Source organism: Xenopus tropicalis, chromosome 4, assembly GCF_000004195.4.
Source record: "Xenopus tropicalis strain Nigerian chromosome 4, UCB_Xtro_10.0, whole genome shotgun sequence".
Taxonomy (NCBI): Eukaryota; Metazoa; Chordata; class Amphibia; order Anura; family Pipidae; genus Xenopus; species Xenopus tropicalis.
This window is the reverse complement of record NC_030680.2, coordinates 125,953,353-125,976,867: the sequence shown is the minus strand read 5'-3', so window position 1 is coordinate 125,976,867 and position 23,515 is coordinate 125,953,353. Positions and strand designations below refer to the sequence as shown.

At 39.6% G+C, this 23,515-nt stretch overlaps 1 protein-coding gene across 2 annotated transcripts in view; it reads right to left on the bottom strand.

Annotated features, from left to right (window-relative positions):
* The window catches only part of rnf123 (ring finger protein 123), a 51,192-nt gene extending 33,548 nt beyond the window's left edge, over positions 1-17,644 (bottom strand). Inside the window, exons 1-11 of one of the 2 annotated variants that reach the window (XM_002936475.5) lie at positions 17,540-17,644; positions 15,400-15,493; positions 14,032-14,116; positions 7,633-7,712; positions 7,223-7,320; positions 7,053-7,107; positions 6,710-6,795; positions 3,136-3,222; positions 2,899-2,966; positions 2,477-2,602; positions 371-485 (exon numbers count right to left, since the gene is read on the bottom strand). In XM_002936475.5, coding sequence (XP_002936521.2) covers positions 371-485; positions 2,477-2,602; positions 2,899-2,966; positions 3,136-3,222; positions 6,710-6,795; positions 7,053-7,107; positions 7,223-7,320; positions 7,633-7,712; positions 14,032-14,116; positions 15,400-15,481 — 882 coding nt within the window. In that variant the 5' untranslated portion in view covers positions 15,482-15,493; positions 17,540-17,644. Of the gene's footprint in view, positions 1-370; positions 486-2,476; positions 2,603-2,898; positions 2,967-3,135; positions 3,223-6,709; positions 6,796-7,052; positions 7,108-7,222; positions 7,321-7,632; positions 7,713-14,031; positions 14,117-15,399; positions 15,494-17,539 lie in introns of those variants that run through there. The other variant, XM_004915571.2, reaches the window with a different exon arrangement.
* Between the last annotated feature and the right edge of the window lie 5,871 nt (positions 17,645-23,515).

The following is a 23,515-nucleotide window of genomic DNA, read 5'->3' as shown; positions in this document are numbered from 1 at the left end:
TTCACCCCATGTAAATTACCCCAGTATAGCTGTAAGCAACTATTAGATAGCAAGCTCCTTTGGTGCAGGAACTGATGTGATGTGAATTATAAAATTGTACCAATAATATGCTTTAGAATATGTCAACACTATATAAAAGCATCCTAATGACAATACGATCATAATAATTATAGTAATGGACAGACTCATGGCTTATGATGCTTTCTTTTTTTAATGAAATAGCACAAATACGTGAATAGAGAAACAGAATATCCAACACGTTTCTTTTAAAAAATATGTTCGGCATTGCATTTTCACTGAATTCATAACATTCAACTCTGTTATTAGATTTTATGATCTCTTAGCAAAGTATAATATAATGGTGTATTACCTGTACATCAATTCCAGTTCTCAGGGTATTTTTTAGATAACCCATCAGTCTCTGGGATTTCAGCAAGTCTGCGGTTGGAGGATCCTGCAGGGGGCGGTACCCTTCAACTGGATAAGTACATAAAGAAGTTAAGGATAACCTCAAAATCACTTAATAAGGAAGTATCATTGCTAAAAACACTCCAGACTCCTAGAAGCTGTTAAGTTACTATTTTTTCACAAACCTATCTTAATATTTTCCAAATAATTTTTAAAATAAGAAAGGCTTATGTATGCTTAATGTATTTTCCTGCTGCAAAATTAGGAACTCCAAATCACTGATGCATGATAGCATTTGAATTTTTTTTCAGCCAAAAAAAAAAAAAAAATACCCGGTTGGGGAATTAATACGAACAAAAAAATCACTAAGGGTCATTTTTATCAAATGGTAAACTGAAGGCTTGCCAGTGGATTTGTTGCCTGTGTTTAAATCTGGGGAGAAAACTTCAAACAACTTCAGAAAACAAAGCACCGCCTATGCTTTTCCACTGGGGATTCACTTTATTGACAGTAGGAAAGCATTCTGGGGAGCATAGATTTTACAGCTGGCAACAAATCTTTCCTCATGCCATTAGCCTAAAAGTCCTACAGACGAATAGTGAGCTTCCTTTCACTATCCCCTATCATGGTAAAAAATGTTTTTTCAAAACACATCAGTTAATAGAGCTTCTCCAGCAGAATCCTGCATTGAAATCAGTTTTTCAAAAGTCCAAACAGATTTTTTTATAATTAATTTGCAGATTTCACATGGGGCTAGCCATATTCTTCATTTCCCAGATTGCCACAGCCATGTGACGTGTGCTCTGATAAACATCAGTCACACGTTAGTGCTGCGCTGCGCTCCCAGCAGCTGATCAGCAGAACAATGGGAAGCAAGAAAGCCGCTCCCAGTAGGTATCAGAATAGCACTCAATAGTAACAAATCTAAAGCTGGCCATACACGCACCGATGATATAGTACGAAACCTTGTTTTGTACGATATTTGGTGCGTGTATGGCGACTAGGCGAGGCGACCGATATCGCAAAAGGCTGCAGATATCGACTCGCCGATCGGGCGGGTTAAAAGATTTTGATCGGGCGCCATTGAAGGCGCCTGAGCAAAATCTACCTTCAGGGCGAATCGGTAGAAATCCTATTGTTTCTACCTCCATATCTGAGGAGGGTGGGAACGATCTTTCGTGCGAAAAGGTAAAAAATCGGCACATGTGTGGCCACCTTAAGTCCAGCTTGGGACTCGTCCAGTTACATAGGGGCAGGAGAAACAACATGTTATCTGAAAGCAGTTGTAATTAGTCGCGGCGACTAATCTGCACAGCACAAATGGCAAGCCTTTAGTCACAGCGACTTGTATAGAAACCTATCGTGGGTAAGTCGCCACGACCGACTTTTTAAAAAGTTGCAGCAATTAATCACCCCATGTGTCTTCGCCCTAATGTGTAGCGCTGGCTCTTTCCGATTTGTTGAATCAAGAATACATTTTTAAATGCTAGAGTGAATCATTTGCCATGTAAACAGCATTTAGAAATAAAAAGTATGCCATAAAAATCATGATAGAATCCCTTTAAAGGAACAGAAACACCAAAAAATGAAAGTTTTTTTTTTTTTTTAAAGTAAATAAAATATAATGCACTGTTACCCTGAACTGGTAAAAGTTATGTGTTTGCTACAGAAACTCTACTATAGTTTATATAAATAAGCTGCTAGAGCCATGAGGGCAACCATTTGAGAAAAGCAATGGGCACATAGCAGAGAACAAATAAAACACCATTATATTCTACATTGGTTATTGGTTATCAGCTATGCAACCTGTACCTTTTCTCCAGCTTGAATGGCTGCCCCCATGGCTACACAGCAGCTTTATTTACATATAGGCAAACACACCAGTTGTACATGTGCAGGGCAACAGTACATTATATTCATTTATTTTATTCATTCATTTATATTGCTTTTATACACTTTCATTTTTTGGTGTTACTGTTCCTTTAAGGAACACCTTTTAGTGTCAAGGCTGTGCAATATATATAAAAATGAATCATACAAGTGATGAGACACACTGATAAAAGGATATCGAAGGGGGCGAGAGCCAAAGTTGAATGCAACAGATTCCTTAAATGACAGGCTAATTGCTGGAAAGTAGGCCATCCCAGATCCCCGTGAGATGTCACTAAAAGCTGTGCCTAAGGATACGCCATTCCTGGAGGAGGATAAAAAAAAAAGGGTAGTTAGTCTAGATAGCAATATGGTAAGCAAGGCCATAATTTAGGCTAAAATATACAAGAGTATTGCAATATTTGGAAGGGTCATTTACCTGAAATGGCATAGTTAGGACTTTAATTACAATGTGAAATTACTGTTGCACTATGTCTGCCCAGCTATTGAACAACAATTTACAGCAACACTGCCAACGTTTGAGGGGGGTTGGGGCCCAAGCCTTCATACATTGCTATGATCCCTGCCTTCTCTACCAGAGCCTAGGAAGTTGGTCCTTACAGGCAGAAAGAAATGGTCCCTTCATCCAGGTCTATGAGACAGCTGACAATGTCCCCAGCAGCCCAGGACTGTGGAAAATTGAAGAAATGATTATTGTAAAGAATTCATAAATGCAGTATGAGCCCTAAACCCAGCCCTGCCACCATTTCTCACAAATAACTGCTCTAGACTTGCTTCCTATGGTAATATTACAGATGATTATGAGTCTCTTATTAGAAAAAGTTGCAGCACACTTACCTTTCCATAATTTGTAGTAGTCACATTCCATTTGCGCACTCTGTTCCCATCATAAGCATAAGAGTCAGGAGTGTCCCCAACACCTTCCTGCATAAATAAAGTGTATCCAGTGATCTTCTAAGCTCCATGCTAACACCTCACATACACAAATATATAGATTTTTTTTTCCCCTTTGTTTGCTATAGTTTATACAGGAGCAGCTACAGTCGGGTGATCCCAGTGGTGGCCAATAAAAATGGGCAAACATTTGGGAGTATTAACCTCTAAAAGCAAGTAAGTAGCAGGTAAAACTCCTGTGTAAAATGTACAGTGAAGCAATAGAATCAGATATATATATATATATATATATATATATATATATATATATATATATATATATATAGATATATATATATATATATATATATATAATAGGAAAGTGCAGATAAACACACACACCTGCATCATTCTCTGCAAAATTAATTTATAGTAGGAAAGTTTTATAGGTGAATCACGCAGATGCCTTTTTGTAACAGGTACATTAACAAAAAAGGGGGGAAAAAAGGAAAAGTTTAACAATTCAACAGCACTACTCAATAAACCTGGTGTACCGACCTATTTATAAAAGTGCATAATATAAAAGAGGATGAAAGCTTAAATCACTAGGGGATACCAAATGTTAGGTAACCCCAATTATTATAATCACTTACCTGATACTCTGGGTCGTTGCTCCTGTTAGAAAAAGGAGAGAATCTTGGGGAAAAAGGAATGGTGGAGTATATCTGGTACCACTAGGAGGCAGGACACAACAATACAAAGAAGAACTGGCTCCTCCTCCACTTGCTATACTCCCAGCAGTCAGAGCCCAGTTCAGTTTTGTGCCAGAGTAAACTGGATTGAAACATAACATTGCAACAAACAACCTAATGAGAACAGATGCAAAATTACCAATAATTACCAGACCACGTCTGACACAGTGAAGGCCCCTATCTGGGCATGGAAGGCCTGTGACCCCCAAGCGACTGAAGAGAAAGATTTAGTACACAAAATCTCCTTTTCTCCATCATATGTTTGGTGGACACAGGAACAGTGGCGACATGCCAAAGCTGTCCGCAAGCACAGGAGGGGAAGGATAGGCCTATGTGGTAACTTTTACTACGGCTTGAAGAAGCTTCCAGCAAGTGTTTGATGCCACAAAGGTGTCAAACTAGTAACATTTTTTAAAGGAGTGGACTGAGGTCCACAGAGCTGCTCCGCTGATACTTGTTTCCGAAAAGCCCAGGACATGCTCATCCACCAGGTGAAGTGGGCTTTGTGTCTGGGCAGGTGAACCTGCCCTGGGTGGTGTAGACTTGCTGAATAGCTTGTTTGATCCAGCGAGTGATTTGGTAGCCGGAGTGCCCTAATGTGGTCTTGAAGGCAAGGACAAACGGGGAGTCCGAATTGCGAATGTTGGGAACCCTATGCAGGGCAAAGGGCCAGAATAGTTTTCTCCTGGAAAGCAGACACCATCATGGGAAGGAATGTTGACAAAGTGTGGAGAACCACCCTATCTGGATTGAAGACGAGGAAGGGAGCCCTGCATGACAAGGCACTGAGTTTGGAAACGCACCTCCGTGAAGCTAATCACCAGCAGAAGTCTGTCTTAAGGTCACACGTGGGGATCGGTGCTCTAAATGGGGGTGCCAGATGAGCCACCCATTGTAGGAAGGTTTAAATATCAGGAAGAAATTAAGTTTTTTCAGACATTTCTGGAAGAGGATCAACAAGACTGAAACCTGTGACTTGAGTGAATCGAGGGAAAGGCCCATGAGGAGACGATCCTAGAAATTCTAGATTAGGTATAGAGAATACCTCAAATTCTAAATTTTTGTAGGCACACCACTGTTTGTAGATGGACGAAACCCTATTGTAGGACTTGGGAAATGGGTTTGCGAGCTGCCAGCATCGTGTCTACCATGGTCTCTAAGAAACTATTGTGCTTCAGGATCTGGGTCTTAAGAGCCACATCATCAATTTGAGGTCAGATGAGATTGGATGCTGTATTGAACCTTAGGAGAGAAGGTCCAGCAGAGAAGGCAGAATCCAAGGGTCTGCCACTGATAGTTTGAGAAGGTCCGATAAAGATGAATGTGGTCAGATCCCCTCGGAGCTTCTTAATTGTTCTTGGTAGGAGACAAAGTGGGAGAAAGGCATAGGCAAGGTGAAAGTTTTGGGTGACCAAGGCCAGAGGTTTCCGGTTCTGTGGAACAAGAAGGACTTGCCAATGACTGGAGGTGAAGAATCTTTTATTGTGGAAGGGAAGCCCTCCATGTTTGAGTGTAATTGAAGCTAACCTTTATGTGTGACCACAGCGTTGCCTTGCCTGTGCAGCAGACAAGAGGTAGTCTGCAGGTGCTGGAGCTGGAATGGCACAAACCAGAAGTGTTGCATAGAATAAGGGTGGGTACAGGTGTTCTCACACTTGCAGGAAGTTCAGGAGCAGAAGTGGCAGGCCCCCTTCCGGTTTTGCGCAAGACTGAAGGCACACGCACAAATAAGGGTCCGGCAAGGAATTTTGGTGCGAATTTCAAAAGGTAGTAGTAAGCAAAGCACCCCCACTGTCAGTCCATCCAACAGTGCCCGGGAACAGGACGTGATAGTGTCCATGGGGGGGAGTCTAACACAGGCACCAGTTACAGCCCAAGGTTGAAGGGACCAAGTGTTGTGCAGAATTTCCCAGGGCTCCCAGCACATAAGAGCAGTACTCTCCAGTGCAGTTTTCTGCAAACAGGAGCACCGGACTGGGGTATCAGGTAAGTGATTATTACTACTGGGAGATGCCTAATATTTAGCAACCCCACAGTGATTTAACTCTTTCTTCTCCTTTATATGCCAATTAATTACACTGCCTTAGACAATGGCAATATGCATCCAACCCCCAACACTACTAACCTGTTGAACTTGTCACTTTCCAAGGAGAAAATAACACTAGGAGGTGTATGGCAAGCTCTGTGGCCATGGCACACATTATCAAAGCATATGAGACATACATTCTTTGCATGTACTTTAACTGACTATCCTGGGGACCTTTCCTGGAAAACTACACTAATACAGAGAAATCATGCTAGCATTTTCAATTGTTTAAGAATACACTACATATTTTCATGGCTTCCTGTATACTTAATGCACTTTATAAATAGACCCTTCTGTTTCCAAAAATGTCATTTAATGTGATTTAATATACAGGTATGGGAACCAGTTATCCAGAAAGTTCCAAATTACAGAAAGGCCATCTCCCATAGACTTAATTTTAATTAAATAATTCACATTTTTTACAATTATTTCCTATTTCTCTGTCATAATAAAACAGTACCTTGTACTTTATCCCAGCTAGGATATAATGAATCCTTATTGGAGGCAAAACAATCCTCCTGGGTTTAACTAACATTTACCTGATTTTTTTTTTAGACATAAGGTATGGAAATGCAAATTAAGGAAAGACCCCTTATCCAGAAAACCCTAGATCCCAAAAATTCTGAATAACAGTTCCCATACATGTATAATGTTTATGTAATCAGCCTATTACTGTGTAGCTGTCCAAGCTTTTCCATACCTCCTGGTTAAACCTGCAGCTTAGTGTACACCATCCGATCTGCATCAGACCCTGCGATGAGATGAGGACCTCATAAAGCCACTTCCCTGATCAGAAAAAGAAAGAGAAAAAAAAGATACCAAGAAAGATAGGAAAGGTGACGTGGAAGAGAATAAAATCAGAGATATTAAATAAGGAGGGAGATAAAAGGCAGAAATCGGGAAAACCAGATATAGGACATGGAAAATGGGAGAGAAAAGGAGAGTAAAAGAAAGAATAAAACAATATAAGCAGAAATACAGCTTCAGGCTTATAGGATTACAGGCTCTGTTACAAACTGGTGTGCCCCTTTTTCTTTCCTCACCTTTGTACACGCAAGTGGTGGCCCGGATGGAACTAAAATTACTGTGTCCTATTACCTGCAGGAAGAATAATTTAATGTTACCAACAGTAGTTATAGAACACTCTCTTCTACTTATTGTGTAAAGGATATGAGAGTTGGTATTAGCTTTTATACAGCCTAAACATACTTACCCCTAAAAGGTCATCATCCACCAGCAACAATCCTTCAAAACCACTGGTATGGTCTAGTACGACTGTGGAAGGCCCCAAACGTCCCTCTGCAGCCTGATCTGAGACAGAGATTATGGAGGTCAGTGCTGTCTGAATCACTTCTCATCCTGCTAACACAAAGCAAGTAAAACTGGCCATGCACTTACCAATAAGATCTCATGAAACAAGGTCTTATATGATTTTAAGTACATGTATGGGTGCCCGATGATGATCCCAACAGATATCAGTGTACTGTGGATATCGGTCGGATCAGATTGACTGGGCTGATACCATACAGGGTCAAGCCGTACATGGCAATCTTTACACATAGGTCTGCCTTTTTGCATTACGAAGGGAATGAGAATACTGTTAATTAGCCCAACTGTCCTTACCAGTATCGTCTTCTGTGGTCTCTCCAGCAGACACTAGTCTTTCCAAATGCTCCTCTAAGTTCTGGAAAGTGAGAGGTTTTCTGCACATACAAAATAAAAATGTTCGCATGTTAAAAAGCTGAAATTAAACATCAGCTTTGGAAGACAGAAATGACTAAATAAGAACTTGAAATTAGCTGGATTGCTGTACACTGCTATGCTTTTGTTTAACAGCTCCTGTTGTTTAATTAAAGGAGAAAGTCAACAAAGTTATGTAGTAGTATGTTGTATGACAAATGTATCCCAAAATAATTTTCAGCTGAGCTTTCTTGTTATTTGGCTCTCGAGTTTGGCATTTAAACTGCTACTGTAAATAGGTGCTAAGGTCAGTCACCCTAGCCACCATGCAGAGGGCAATGACTAGGACATAAAGGGGTGGTTCACCTTTAAGTTAACTCTTAGGGGCACATTTACTAAGACACGAATTCGAATTGGAAAAATCCGATTGGAAAACGAACATTTTGCGACTTTTTCGTATTTTTTGCGATTTTTTCGGAAATTGTCGCGACTTTTCCGTTACCAATACGATTTGCGCGAAAAAACGCGAGTTTTTCGTAGCCATTACGACGCGCTCGTATCTTGTCGCGACTTTTTCGTATTGAGCGCTCGTAAGCGGCAGGCGAAACTTTCAGACTTAGCATGATTTTGGAAGCCTCCCATAGGACTCAATGGCACCCTGCAGCTCCAACCTGGCCCAAGTAAAGTCACCATACTGAAGCTTGAATGAATCCGAATCTTTCGTACTCGGCACAAAGGCTACGAAAAAGTTGCGACAAAATACGAGCGCATCGTAACGGCTACGAAAAACTCACGTTTTATTGCGTAAATTGTATTGGTAACGGAAAAGTCGCGGCAATTTTCCAAAAAAATCGCCAAATACCGATCATTACGAAAAAAACGCAATCGGACACATTCGGCCGGTTCGTGAGTAAGTAAATGGGCCCCTTAGTATCTTATAGAATGGCCTATTCCTAGCAATTTTTCAATTGGCAGCCAAAATCTATTGCTCTTTGAGGTTTAAATTTTATTGCTATTGTTACATTCTATTACTTATCTTTCCAGTCAGATCTTGTCCAATTCATTTTCCCCTTTCCTGTTAAATTAACTGCCTGGTTACCAGGGTAAATAAGACTTTAGTAACCAGATAGCTGCTGAACAAAAAGCTAAATAACTGAAAAACCATAAAAAAAATAAAAAATGAAGACCAATTTGAATTTGTAAAGTTGGCCATACACACACATATATAATCATAAGAAACTACATTTAATCTGATATTCAGATCATGTCTGGGCTACAAATTATCTCCCCCATAATTTTCGTACCATGGCAATAGGTCATTTAGTCGATTGAACAGGTTCCAAAATTTGGGTTGGTTAACGATAATATCTGCACATGTATTGTGTATCTGACAATATCCTTGGGGGAACTACAATTTTTCTGGGACATAACTTTCATTCATTGTTGTCTGGCAATTATTTTATGTTCAGAACATCCTCCAATTTGTTATTTTATTTTAAGTACTTTATCCTACAATTTCAATCTGAATGTTAGTTTTAGATGCTTTTAGATGCATTTAAACATGCAATCGATATCCAAACGTTCATTGGAAGAAGGCTAAAATTTGAACATGTATAGTATGGCCACCTCAACATAGGTTACATAGCAGATAATAGAAGCTCTGTAGAACACCACTGTATTTTACAGAGCTTTTTTGTTATCTGCTATTCCAGGTTGAATGGCTACCACCCATGGCTACACAGCAACTTATTTATATAAACAATAGTAGTCTTTCTAAAGCAAACACATGCATTTTACCAGTGCAGGGCAGCAGAACATTTCATTTACTTTAAATCACTTTTACTTTTTGTGTTACTGTTCCTTCAAACAGGAAGACCAATACTTCAAAATATGGCACACACACACACAAATTCTGAGGCCAGCGAACACAACAATTTGTGGCGTGCACAAAGAATTTTGTATCTATTCTGAGCACAACATTTTTAAAAATGTTCACACATTGCGGAAATTGCTCTTAATGTCAGTAACAGTTATATACTGTACAGCCATATAGTTTGTATGCTATCTGTAAGAACACAACCATTATTTCCGTAGCTAAACAGGTTTCCATGGCTGTGTGAGTATTGGCCCAACTGTGAAAGACTAATGGAACGGTTTGTCACTATACAGCAATGGACAGTTTCTGGGCTTGTAGAAATTTCTCCTGACAGTACCAGCAACTCTTACCTTATCATCTAGCAGCAACAATATAGGTGAATGATTTAAAGGGGTAGTTAAATTAACATTTAGTATGAAGATAGAAATTAATATTCTGAGGCAAGTTGCAATTATTCTTCATTTTTTATGTTTTATTGTTTCCAGCTTTTTGTTCAGCAGCTCTCCGGTTTGGTATTTCAGCAGCTCTTATTAATAAATTTATAAAAAGCAGCAATAACAATAAAACTGTTATATAAACAAAATGAAGACCAGGTACGAAGTTGCTAGAAATATACTAAAATTTAACCGAAAGGCAAATCACCCCTTTAAATTGGCTAGCTTTTTTTTAGCTAAACCTATCCAATAAATGGCAACATGGTTAGAAGATCCCTTAGAATACATAACCACAATGCCATTTAGATCTCTTAGATTGCTTACAAATAAAAGGAAAAAAATAAAATAAAAATCAAACAATGCACCCATGTATATTTCCAAAGCATATAAGAACAACAAAAACATGCTTATTTTTACATACTGTAATTATTAAGTACAGGTATGGGACCGGTTATCTAGATTGCTTGGGACCTGGGGGTTTCTGGATAAGGTGTCTTTCTGTAATTTGGCTCTCCATACCTTAAGGCTACTAAAAATAATTTAAACTTTAAAAAAATCCAATAGGATTGTTTTGCCTCCAAAAAGGATTCATTATATCTCAGTTGGGATCAAGTACAAGGTACTGTATTATTATCACAGAGAAAAAGAAAATCATTTTTAAAAATGTGAATGATTTAATTATAATGGAGTCTATGTGAGATTTCTGGGGAACATGTTTCAGGTTAACAGATACCATACCTGTATTTGATAGCAGACCACACCTTCTATAATCATTTTAGCCAATTCAGTTACAAAACAAACTTAATACAAGTCATGGGGTGGGGTTACAGAATAAAAAAAAAAGGGCTTCTAATGAGCTTCTTCACTTTAATATCCACAACTGCACCTAATACCTGCTAATGTTCTAAACAACCTCTAAGCAACATTAATACTTAACAACAATACAACAAACCGAGACACAATAAGGGCCAGATTGATTAAAGTACAAATTACAAGTACGATTTGCGAAAATTCGCATTATGTACGAAAATTTCTGATGTGTGTTAATTTTACGAAAATTCGTGTTGTGCTTGTACGAAAATATTGTGATACGAACCGAAAGTTACGAAATTTATCGTATCCAAACGATCATAGACAGCACAAAAACCTTTCTGACATTGAACCTTCAGTGCATGATTTGAAAATCCTCCCATAGGACTCAACAGCACTCTGCAGCTCCAACCTGGCCCAAGGAAAGTCACGATACCAAAGCTTGAATGAATTCAAAACTGTGTACTCGTTGCGACAAATACGATTTTGTGGCACAAATTGTCGCAAAGTACGAAAAAGTTGCGCAAATTAACGAAAATATCGCAGAAAATATGCAAAAGTTTTCAAGTTTAGAAAAAAAGTACAAATTTTTTGTAAGAGGACCTATCATACTTTAATGAATGTGCCCCTAGGTCTTTTCAAGGGGAATTAGGCAACTCTTTGAAGGTCATATCACTTCACAGTTTGACACAGAAGCAAATGAGTTGGCTTTTTGTTCTCGGTGCAGAGAGTCATTCATACTCTGCCAGTGCATGGATGGTGAGATCAGCCTGTACTGTAACTGAAGAAGAGGATTAAAGCATTGAGGGATTATTTTTAGAAGCGTTGAAGGACATCCTGGATGGGTAACAGTACTCACTTATATAGCATTCACTCTATACTGTGCTCACTGGCAGGTCCCTTCCATCTGTCACCTGCAAGTCTCCACAAGTATGTCACTGTTCCTCTGATCACAGTTTCATATAGGGAGTGATAATATGGCGTTACAGGGCCAATTCAAATCCATTGCAGTATTTTCACTTCTGATTTTTGTATTTAGCAATAACTAGGTGAACACTTTCATAACTGGAGTACAATTATTTTATTGTAATGAACCTTTATTGCTGTAATATTTGCCACCAGCTACCACTTCATATTTACACTTCAGTCCTGGCCCTTTCTTTCAAGAGCCTTGTATATAAACTATTAAATAGAAGATTTCAGTCACAAAAACAGGCTCTAGTACAGCCATTTACTACCTAGAAGGCAGCGTGCAAAGTTAAAAAAAGTTTGTATTTAGCACCCTGTCCTACATAATAAAATAATGGCTGCAGGTCTGTGATCGGAAACAGAAACCAGACCTGCATCTTCCCCATGAATACAGCACTGCGTGTATTTGTCAAAGGTGGCTTCATTAGATGTGGAAAGGTATGTATGCATACTCAATCCTGTCCCTACCCATCACCTAACTTGCATTTCATAGAGACCTGAGAATTATGAAACAGCAGCAGATGCAGGCTATTCTTCCCACCGGCATGTTTATGGCAAAGAGAAAACACCATCTGACATCATCCTTACTTCTAGTGTATTCTACTGTACAGCGCTGCGTACATAAGAAGCGCTTTATAAATAAAGATATACATACAGATATACAGCCAAAGAACTTGGTTATCAAAATAAGGTTTCTTGATCAGTCTGTGCCTTTGAGAGAAAAGCTAAAAGGTTTCCTATGCTTCCACTGAGACTATTTCCAGGGGATAATAGTAGAAGTAGCTTTACAACCCTGTACGGCTGCCTCCTTGGCTACAAATCTATATAAATGGAATTACAGCCTCTGAAGCAATTAAGAGCAGGCTAGTATTACATTATATTTCAATCTATTTTTATGCCTTTCATTTTTTGGTGTTACCAGCCCTTAAATATCTAAATTCTAAGGCCGATAGCATAGCATCATTCTATAAGCATATGCTGTATAAGAGCTATGACACACAGTGCTACTTGTAGCCAGCTATTTGTCTTAGCTACAAAAAGCCAAGAAATACCCTGCCATAGACAATACAGAGAACTGTCTTGGCTAAAACACACATATAGACAATTAGCAGTATTTTCCATTTTGCAGCCACGACAAGTAGCACTGTGTGTTATAGCCCTTACTGCTATGCAAGCAATGCTACTATAGCCACGGCTTGGTTTCTCATACCTCCTTACAGTGCAGATTTTTCGCTAGACAGTCCCCATTTTAACAGCTCAACACACAGTCCCAGATTCTTATTGAGAAGTCCCATTAGGGGTGTGGTCATTTTTTGTTGTCCCTTTTTTGCATTTTTCAAATGTTAGGAAGTATGGTTTCTGCAAATATTTAATTACAAGCCTTGCTGCTATATGGGGAGAAATGCCTAATCTATTTTCATATAGTTACATTCTTATTCTCTATTTCTATTAGCTAGACCTGAGTGTTTGTGCATTGTGGGGCTTATTCACTTCGAGAGTTCCAAATTGCTCTGACTCTAATCTGGTTACCCCTAGCAACCAAACTACTACTTTCATTTTCTAACTAAGTGTACTTATTGCTGATGGGTTACTACACTGATGTAATTAAGCGGAGGATGCACCGAATCCAGGATTCGGCCAAGATTCGGCCTTTTTTCAGCAGGATTCGGATTCATGCCTCTGGCAAATCATGTATGTGACTTTTTGTCAAATAAACACGGAAGATGAACGGTTCTCTTTAATCCTTCCTTGTCCTAATTTGCATATGAAAATTAGGATTCAGCGTCATTTTGGGATTTGCCCAAATCTTTCACAAAGGATTCGGGGTTCAGCCAGATCCTAAAATTGTGGATTTGGTGCATTCCTAAATGAAACACTTTGAGTAAAGCCTCCGCTTCCTTTCCTTCTTCAAAAGGGAAGCACAATTTGCACTTATTAAAAAGCAAGAGTCTAAGCAGTAGTGCTCTAACTGGAAGTTACTGGACCCAACAGCAACCTCATTTTGGAAGCCACACACTTTGGAAAGAGGTCTATGAAATGTGTCTTATATTGACTGCTTATCAGTCAGTAACCCACTGGTCCCCTATACCTTCTGGGTCTGCTTCCTCTATAATTACACTATAATTACCAAGAGTACTAATAGGACATGCAAACATGCAAATACAATACAATACAATACAATCATATGCCAACGCCCAGGCAAGGTGCTAGATTTGATTATATGATTGGTGTTATAAATCTATTAGAGTGTACCTGTATGCAGCACCATGCGACGTCCCTTCTGTGGCAGGGAATATCCGTTGCAGATATAGATTTAGTAGTCTCTCATTCACAATACCTTACAAAACATTAATATAAATTAAATTTTAAATTAATTAAAATTAAGTTATCGACAAAATAAAAATATAGGCAATATTATGCAAAGAACTACAGTTTAGAGGGGAAGAAAAGAATAGTTCTGAAGGGTAGGGTCTTTGCTGCTGTGTATATTTTTATACTGAAATGTAACCCCTGTTGGAACAATTACTGAACTGTAAAAATGCACCGCACTCCATGATGGCAGCCATATGCTTTATTGGAGGTAGTTTATTTGCTTATTATGCAAATGCATTACAAGACAAACAGTAGGATTAGTTGCCATATTTGAAAGTGTAGTTTCCATTTACTGCAGAGTTTCCTGTTGGTCTTAAATAATTTAGCAATGACATTAAGAGAGATCAGAGTTTCGACTGTGGCAAAAAAATAGGACTACTAAAACATATTTAAATGTACTATTAATTATAACAAGCAGGAATAATTATCTGACAAAGGTATCCCTTTGGATGGATATATTTAATATATTTTATGCTATGCATACTGATGAAACTGCAGTTTGCCTTTAATTAGCAATAATTCACTGCACATTTTCAGTTAAAGCCCCACATTCTTGCTTGAAAAGCAGTTAATGAATTAATCTTATCCTTATTTAGACTGTAAGCTTTAGGGCTTTTGGCACACGGGGAGATTAGACGCCCGCGACAAATCTCCCTTGTCACAGGTGACTAATCTCCCCCGATTGCCATCCCACCAGCGGAAATGTAAGTCGCCGGTGGGATGGCACACACTGAACAGGCGAGTTGCCTCGCGAGGCATTTTTGGTGATTTGCCGAAATCGCCTGCGCAGCGTGTGCCATCCCACCGGCGACTTACATTTTCACCAGTGGGATGGCAACCCAGGGAGATTAGTCGCCCGCGAACAGGGAGATTTGTCGCGGGCGACTAATCTCCCCGTGTGCCAGAGCCCTTAATGAGAAGAGGGCTCTTTAACTCCTGTATTGGTAAGTATGTCATCTGTATGTTTGATGTGTACTCCCCACTAGGTGCATTATGGTGCTTTATAAATACTTGTTGTTGATGATGATAATAATAATAATAATCATACATTTTCATTGTGATAAATGTTCCGTTACTTTTGGGCTTGGGCCTGACCACTTAATTCCAGTCATGTGATTTTGCCTTAGGCTCTCCACTAAAAAAAAAACAAAACACTAGGCATGCATAATTGTCTCCTCTAAATGAGCGTATCCTGTTATCCTGTGAGGCTGGGAAACATATTCCTGCAGTTGATTTTTCATAGCTTACCCGGGACCTTTCTTTTCTCAGATTCAGATGTCAACCTGTAGTTTTTTCTTGTTAGTGACGTGCCAGATCCCCTGGATGCCATGTCCCCTTCTAGCTGCAGAAAAAAATGCAAGGTAGAGTATATAACCCCATCAACTGCTTTGAAAAGATCCTTTTAAATGTATTGTTACTGGTCTCTGTGTACATTTGTTCCCTGCACTGCATTTGCCCTAAAGATTCCTGTTACTTGGAATCCCAAATATACTATTTTCCCTCCCCTGATAACATAGAAACAAACTAAAAAAAATTTGCCGAAATCGCACCGCCGTGTGTCATCAGAGAGCCATCAGTTGCCATCCCACCGGCGAACATGTAAGTCGCCGGTGGGATGGCAACTGATGGCTCTCTGATGACAACTCGGGGAGATTAGTCGCCCGTGAACAGGGAGATTTGTCACGGGAGACTAATCTCCCCGTGTGCCAGAGCCCTAAGGTTACAATGTTTGGGAGACCTTCAAAAATGTTCAGTCCTGCCCGATCGACAAGTCGACCAATATCCAAAGCTTTTAGCAATGTCAGTGCTTCGTCTACCACCATACACGCACCAATTATCATACAATAATATCGGTACACGTTTGGCCACCTTTAATGTTCTCCCTGTGCTTGCATGGATTTCCTCCAGGTACTCCAGTCTCCATCTACACCCAAAAACCCATCCAAGGTTCTTCATCTTTAACTTAACTTTAAGCAAATAATTCAAAAATTATAAAAAATTAAAAACAAAGACCAATTAAAACGTTGATAGGAATTGCTTATTGTATAACATATTGAAAATAAATTTAAAGGTGACCTACCCCTTTAATATGCTGACAAAATTGGGTGTAAATGTGATAGGGACCTTGTAGCCCCACTGTGCCAAGAACCGATGTGAATTATGTACAATCTCAGTAAAGCACTGTGGAATATGTCAGCACTATATAAATAACATTTAATAAATAAATCATACATAATAATAAACTTGTAGGATAAATAAATGGACTAAGCACCCCTACATCTAGGGTTGCCATTGTTTCTGGGAAAAAATACCAGCCTTTCTACATTTTTATACTTCTGCCAACCCTGGCATTAAACATCATACTTGAATGCCAGTAACAACCCTACTTACATCTACAAGTGGCTGTTCTAAAGGTGCTCAGCTCTTTTTTGAGCTTTAGCTTTCATTTTGGTGAAAGGGGTTAAAGGCTGTTGATTATTCAAAATAAAAATCATCTATGGATTTGAGCTCAATGTTCTGCCCTGCCTGCAAACCCCTTATGTATGTACAGTATTATGTACCGTATTATGTACCGTATTATGTACCGTATTATGTACCGTATTATGTACCGTATTATGTACCGTATGGGTAAGACAAAGCTCTTGGGTCAGGTATTTAAAATATGCCACATTCAGGTCAGTAATTCCCCCAGTGTATACCAACTGGTTGACAGGCCGTGCAAGCTAGGAGTACTGTGGGTACCAATACCTGGACTGACATGCCCAGAACTGTATCATATATCAAGAAAAGAGAAAAATGGAATATTTCTCATAAGCAGCTGTACCAAGCTGGAACCAAGTGCCTTGTGCTTGTAAGACTTTGTTTTTGCTTACAGTTTAGAACAATTGGAATGCCATTTATTAGTGCTGAATCCAGTGTCACAAAGCAAATCCCAAGGCAAAGGGTCATAAGAAGGCCTGGCTCAGCTACAGAAAGACAAGGCAGACATACATTTCCTGGGTTTATAAGATAACAGATCTACTAGAAGGAAAACATTCCCTCAGGAAACTAAGGACAGCTAAGCATTCTGCACTTCTATTGGCATAGCTCCCAGTTGCAGAGGTGCCACACTCAAGGCTATAGATGTATTATCACATATGTCGCTGTGGTGCTAGTGCAACAGTTGCCTATCTTACACGCCGCATTATAGTTGGCAAGCAAGTAATTGCAGTCTCTCAGTACAGTAAGATATCTGAGCATGCGTGCGTCAGGCACTCAGTACAGTTTCCCCGATAATAAAATAATGTGATGGCAAAGCATGCAGAAGCGCAGCAATAATGCAAGCGGACGCTGCGACTGGTTAGGAGGCACCGGGGCAGCTCTAGCCCGTCTCACTCTGCCCTCTTACCCCACACCAGCTCCTCCCTCCCGGCGAAGCTCCTCTTCTTCCTCCTCCCGGTCTATTTTGGCTTCCTGCTCGCAGTAAACATTTCTCTTCAACCAACTTTATTTAGAAACATCACGCATTCAGCTGTCACGTTTCTTTTTTTTTTTTACAATAAACTTTATTGGCACCAAAAGGCTTTATTGTGTTAATACAAGTTTTATCACTGGTGAGCAACCACCCCTATCTAGAATATGCTGTCCACATTTGTTCTCCATTACACAGAAGGGACAATACTGAAATATACAAGGATAATAGAAGATTGTCTAAACATACAAATATGGTATGGAAAATCTCATTGAAAATAGATTTCAATTATAGTAAAATGCAGTTTTCTGCTTGCCAGGCAGGTGACAAAATGCTTGGAATGCCCCTTCCACATTCATACAGTATTTCTTACAGTAATCACCTGCACCCAAGAGTCCAAAGTAACAGGCTACTATTGCTCCAAAACACTGGCTAATGCATTTTCGAGGGCATCTGTAGGTGCTGTCTATTCCATAAGAAGAAAGGGCAATTCCTAGTATTTTGCTACATGACCACAGAGCTGGAACATACTTGGCTAACAAAAGACTAACAGTGGCCGTACACGCTAAGATCCGCTCGCTTGGCAAGGTCGCCAAGCGAGCAGATCTTCTTCCGATATCCCCACCTACGGGTGGGTGCAATCGGGATAATTCGGTCATATGGCCCTGGGGTCAAACAATCAAATTAGAACAACGAGTAGAGGTGTACGTTGGTTCAGAGACCGCATCGGCTCGTTGATCCGACTGATTTTCAGACCTGTCCGATTCAGATCTGTAGGATTTCAGGCCAGGTGTTGCTAGGGCAGGCCCACCATTAGTGCCCATACATGGGCCGATAAGCTGCCGAATCAGTCTAAGGGACCGATATCAGCAGCTAGAATCGTCCCGTGTATGGCCACCTTAACATTGCTCTGTGTGACATTACGATTCAGCTGCGAAAAACATATTTCTAAAATGAGGGCTGTGTGGATTTCCATCTGTAAAGCATTCTTTGTTTATAAGCTGTGCAGCTAAACAGAATATGCCATGAGCAGGCCTGGACTGGAAATCTGTAGATTCTGGCAAATGCCAGAGGGGCTGCTATAAGATTTTCTACCACAAACATGTACCTTTTATCAGGTATGCTCTTATGATAAATTTTCTAACTTGTAGGCTAGTCCGTTCAATCATTTTATCATTATCTGCTGATCACCACTGTGAGGGGGTTGGCAAAATATTCTGTGCAACCAATATCTGATCGAATCATTACACAGACATACCACATACATTGGTAAACCTATGCATACTGGTACATAGAGAGCAGAAATATGTCTAATAATTTCCACAAAGCTTGCATAATATATCCTTACATACAAAGATAAAACATCCCCAGCTCCCTATTATTTATAAGCAGTGCTTGAGTTATATCACACAGGCTGAGTTAAAACTCTGACATCATGCTAAGCAAGGCTTCTTGCAGACCTTCACTCTGAGAGAGATCTGGACTTGGGGAAACGTCAGCCATCTTGGTCTGATTCTTGGTGTTGGAAGGGTCCTCTTCCATCACAAACTCTTTAAGACCAAAGCACCTCAAGTTCTGGGGTATATGCTACCTGTAATGAAGTAAAATTAGAACATATTGACTAACAGTAAATATATATAGGCTGTGTTACACTGTAACCATATCATTTGTAGGGGAACCAAGAATTCCACGCTATTAGTGTAAGGGTAGGGTAGGATAAATGGTGCTCCTATTATTTGTTGTTTTAACATGGCAGTGATTTACACACCCTCTGCTGCTCCTTACAATTGTTATTTCTCCACACGGGAACACAGACAATCTCAGTCTCCAAAGATGTAGCCCATACTGCATCTTCTTGCCAAGAGACAGCTGCCCAAAGCGATAAATGGCAGCAGTTCACCCCAAACAATTAACCCTGTGAACCATAGTCCTTACTTACAACATGCAACAGCTGGAGTCAGCATAGATAGCTTAAGGCTGATATCATCATCCATAGATATCATCATCCATAGAAATAGCTTGAAAAGACGCGAAGCAAACCACACAATGCGCTAGAAAACGCCTTAGCACGGATTTTTCAAGCATAGGCCGAAATACGCCAGTACTTGCAAAGCAAGCTATTCCTATGTATACGCAAAGGCAGCTGCCAGACCTAGCGGAAATACGCGGCGTTTTTTGCTATTTCGCACTATTAGCACCATGGCAACGGAATTTGCTTACGTCACCAGTACTAGGCTGAAAAACGCCACGTGTGGCTTGTGCGGCGTTTTTAGGCCGAGAAAATACGCAGCGTAAAAACGCCACGTGTGGCATCAGCCTAAGGAGAGGGGAATAATAAGTAGACTATCATTAAGAAAATGAATACAAATAATTAATTATTGGGCTACTATGCTTTGCTATTGGTTGCTGCACTTCTGTCATTTAGCATATATGTTAGTAAATTAGCAATCTCTTTGAATACTGTATGTAAGAAAAACAGAGAAGGAGATCAATATATATATATGTTTTTATTCATATAGGACTACTTCTATACAAAGCACTGTACAACAGAACAATAAAAGGTGTCATTACAATAATGCAAGTAAATACAAAGTACAGCTGTATTAAAGATTAAGAACTGCTGTCATCACACACCAACTGACTACATACACATGATGTGGTCCTGGCCCAAAGATAAGTAAATTTTGCCTATCTATCTTCAAATACCTCACGAATGTTATAAATGTCCACATACCACCTGATCCACTGGCAATGCTACTGAACCAGGTTACTACTCAGACTCCCACCCGAGCTGCAAGAACGCTGTTTGCCATAGTTCTCACTTTAGCTAAGAAATGCATTGTCATGAACTGAAAAGCTTGTAATCCCCTGTCACTGTTGCTATGGCAGAACCAGATGATTCCATTATACAAACTTACTTATGCAAGAAGGGACTGCCCAGATAAATTTGGAAAAGTGTGGGACCCCTGGCTAAATGCTTAGTATTACATGTAAAGCCGAATTGCAGGGCTACTTGTACCTCAACCCCCCTTTAAGGGGCAACCAGATACACCAAAACACAGGTTTGGTTCTGTAACATATACATTTCATTAGAATTGGAATGTTCACACTGTAGCAACCTTCTGTCCAATTGTAATGCTTCTTCTTATTTTCAGAGATGTACTGTTTGCACAGAACTATTTCAAAGAGATAAGAAGAAGGACTCTAAATGGGAGGGTAACATACAGACACAAATAGGAGGATATTAGTGCTGCAGGGTACAGTGGCTGATGCTGCAATATAAGTGCCAGTTCCCAATATAAGTGTCCAAGAGGAATAGGGGACTAAGCTGGGATGGAGAAACTGATTACATAACCTCCTCTTCAACAAACAACAGATTGATTGAATTAAAAACAATTAAAAATGTCGTCAGATGTGTGGGATGTGTTTACTGCCCTTTAGTGAACACCAGTGATGCATTTTGTACCTCATATTCCATGTTGGCAATCTCAAATATACACAAGTCTGCCCCAGCTTCCTGATCCTCTTTAGATGTTGCAATGGCTGCTTCCTCACTCATATCACAGAATTTATTTTCCCTAAAAGGTAGACAGGATTAAAGCCGGCCAAGGGGAGGAGATAGTACAAGAGAAAACACTTCCATGAGATGAACGAAATTTATAGAGTGAAGATATACATTTGGAAACTATTTGCCCCAAATTAGTTACTGGAAATGCAGATCCTAACAATTAACTTACACTTTAGTATTCCCCTCTCAGGAATCTGTCTCCTCATCCTGTTGAGTAAGTATGGGCACGGTATCCCTCTGTTCAGGGACAGCTGGCAACCTGTGGATTCTGGCAAATGCCAGAGGGGCTATTGTATGGTGCCATAAACAGTCACTGCTTTTGGGCTTGTGGGGGCTGTTTAGGCCTCTGTGTACTTTCTATACCACCTCTAATGGCTTATAAAAGGAACAAAAATTTCAAAGACCTTTTGGTTAGGGCTGATATAGGTCCACAAAAGAAATATACACAACACTTTTTGGGTAGCCCCAAAAATGGGACCATTTCCATGCTTATCCTGCGCACATTGTAATAACATTACAAAGGGTGAGTTCTTTACACACCCACATACAGGTAGAACTATTCCAATTAGAAAATATTTTACATGTGACTCCACGTATGTAGTTTATCTCATTAAGTGTCCTTGCATACATAGGGGAAACTACACAGAAGTTAAAGGATAGAATTAAGCAACATAAATCCAATATATGTTGCAAACAATTGCAATTACATATACCTGCACATTTTCATCAAATTAAACATTCTATTTCACAGTTAAGATATCCAGTAATAGATAATGTTGATCCACTTAGACGGGGAGGAGATAGACAGCGATTACTAAAGAAATTGGAAATGCGTTGGATTAATACATTAGGTACCCTGACACCTGGCGGTCTCAATAGGGAATATACCCCTATGATGTTTATATAAGTAAGTTGATGTCAAGTGCTTGTTTTTAACAAATACTTGTGTTTTATGTCTTAATTTTTGCTTATTATATGTTTTGTTTCATTTTTCTTTAGGACAGCAAGATTTAAAGATGTGGGACCTCCTGATCCATATTAGTTTTAGGGTTAGTTGTCCCCTGAATTTGGCATTGGAGCCAGAGAGATATTTGATGAATGAAATACACTGCAGTAGGATGCTGTCCATTTCAAGATCTGTTCAATTTGTTATATGTGATACATGCCACAGGGCACTTATTTTATTATATTGTATACATAGGCACTTAGTTTGCATTTCATTGTGTGCACTAAATATATTCACAGAATACTATGGGTTAAATGGAGGTGAATATGGATGGATCCTCCTCTTCCTGTGGGTATTTAAACACTTGTTTGTATTTGCACTAATAGGCTTGATAAAGGGCTGGATTACATAGTTACATAGGGTTGAAAAAAGACCATTGTCCATCAAGTTCAACCCATCCGAGTAAACCCAGCACACAACCTATACTAACCAATCTATACACTCGAAACATTGAAGCCCCAAACATTGCCTTTGGCACTTGAGTAAAGATTCACATTTTTCAAAACAACCGGAGTGCTGCTGTTTTCATCATTTTTGGATTTATTTGCCCAGGCAGTGGGTACAGCGTGCACCTGGGGCTACAAGAAGCTTTTTTCACTGTGTAAGCACATGTTAACTGATTCTAATCGCCTGACCAAGTGCACCAGCAGGATCAAGGCGGTTACCAACCAAGTCAATAAAGGGCTAGATCTGAGCATTTTGCTGCTTTGTGCCATAACGTGGTGGTGTGATTACAGGAGGTACCTTTAAAATAACATGATCTAGACCAGTGATCCCCAACAAGTGGCTTGGGGGCAACATGTTGCTCCCCAACCCCTTGGATGTTGCTCTCAGTGCCCCCAAACCAGGTAGTTATTTTTTAATTCCTGACTTGGGGGCAAGTTTTGGTTGAATAAAAACAAGATTTACTACCAAATAAAGCCCCCTGTAAGCTGATAGTGTGCATAGAGGCTGCCTAATAACCAATCTTAGCCCTTATTTGGCACCTCCATGAACTTTATGGTGCTCTCCAAGTTTTTTTACATTTGACTGTGGCTCACAAGTGAGAAAGGTTGGGGACGCCTGATCTAGACAGTGCTATTCTTATACAATCTGCAATTGGTCTGTGGTTTGAATAAGAGACTGTAATATGAATAGAAGAGGGCCTGAATAGAAAGATGTGTAATTCAAAAAAATAAAAAAACTGTAGCCTCACAGAGTCAGTGACCCCCATTTGAAAGCAGGAAGGGAATAATTAAGAAAATATTTTAAAAAGAACAATTGCAAAGTTGCTAAGAAATGCCCATTCCAAATCATACCAAAAGTTAACGTAAAAAAGCAACCACCCCTCCCCATGCTT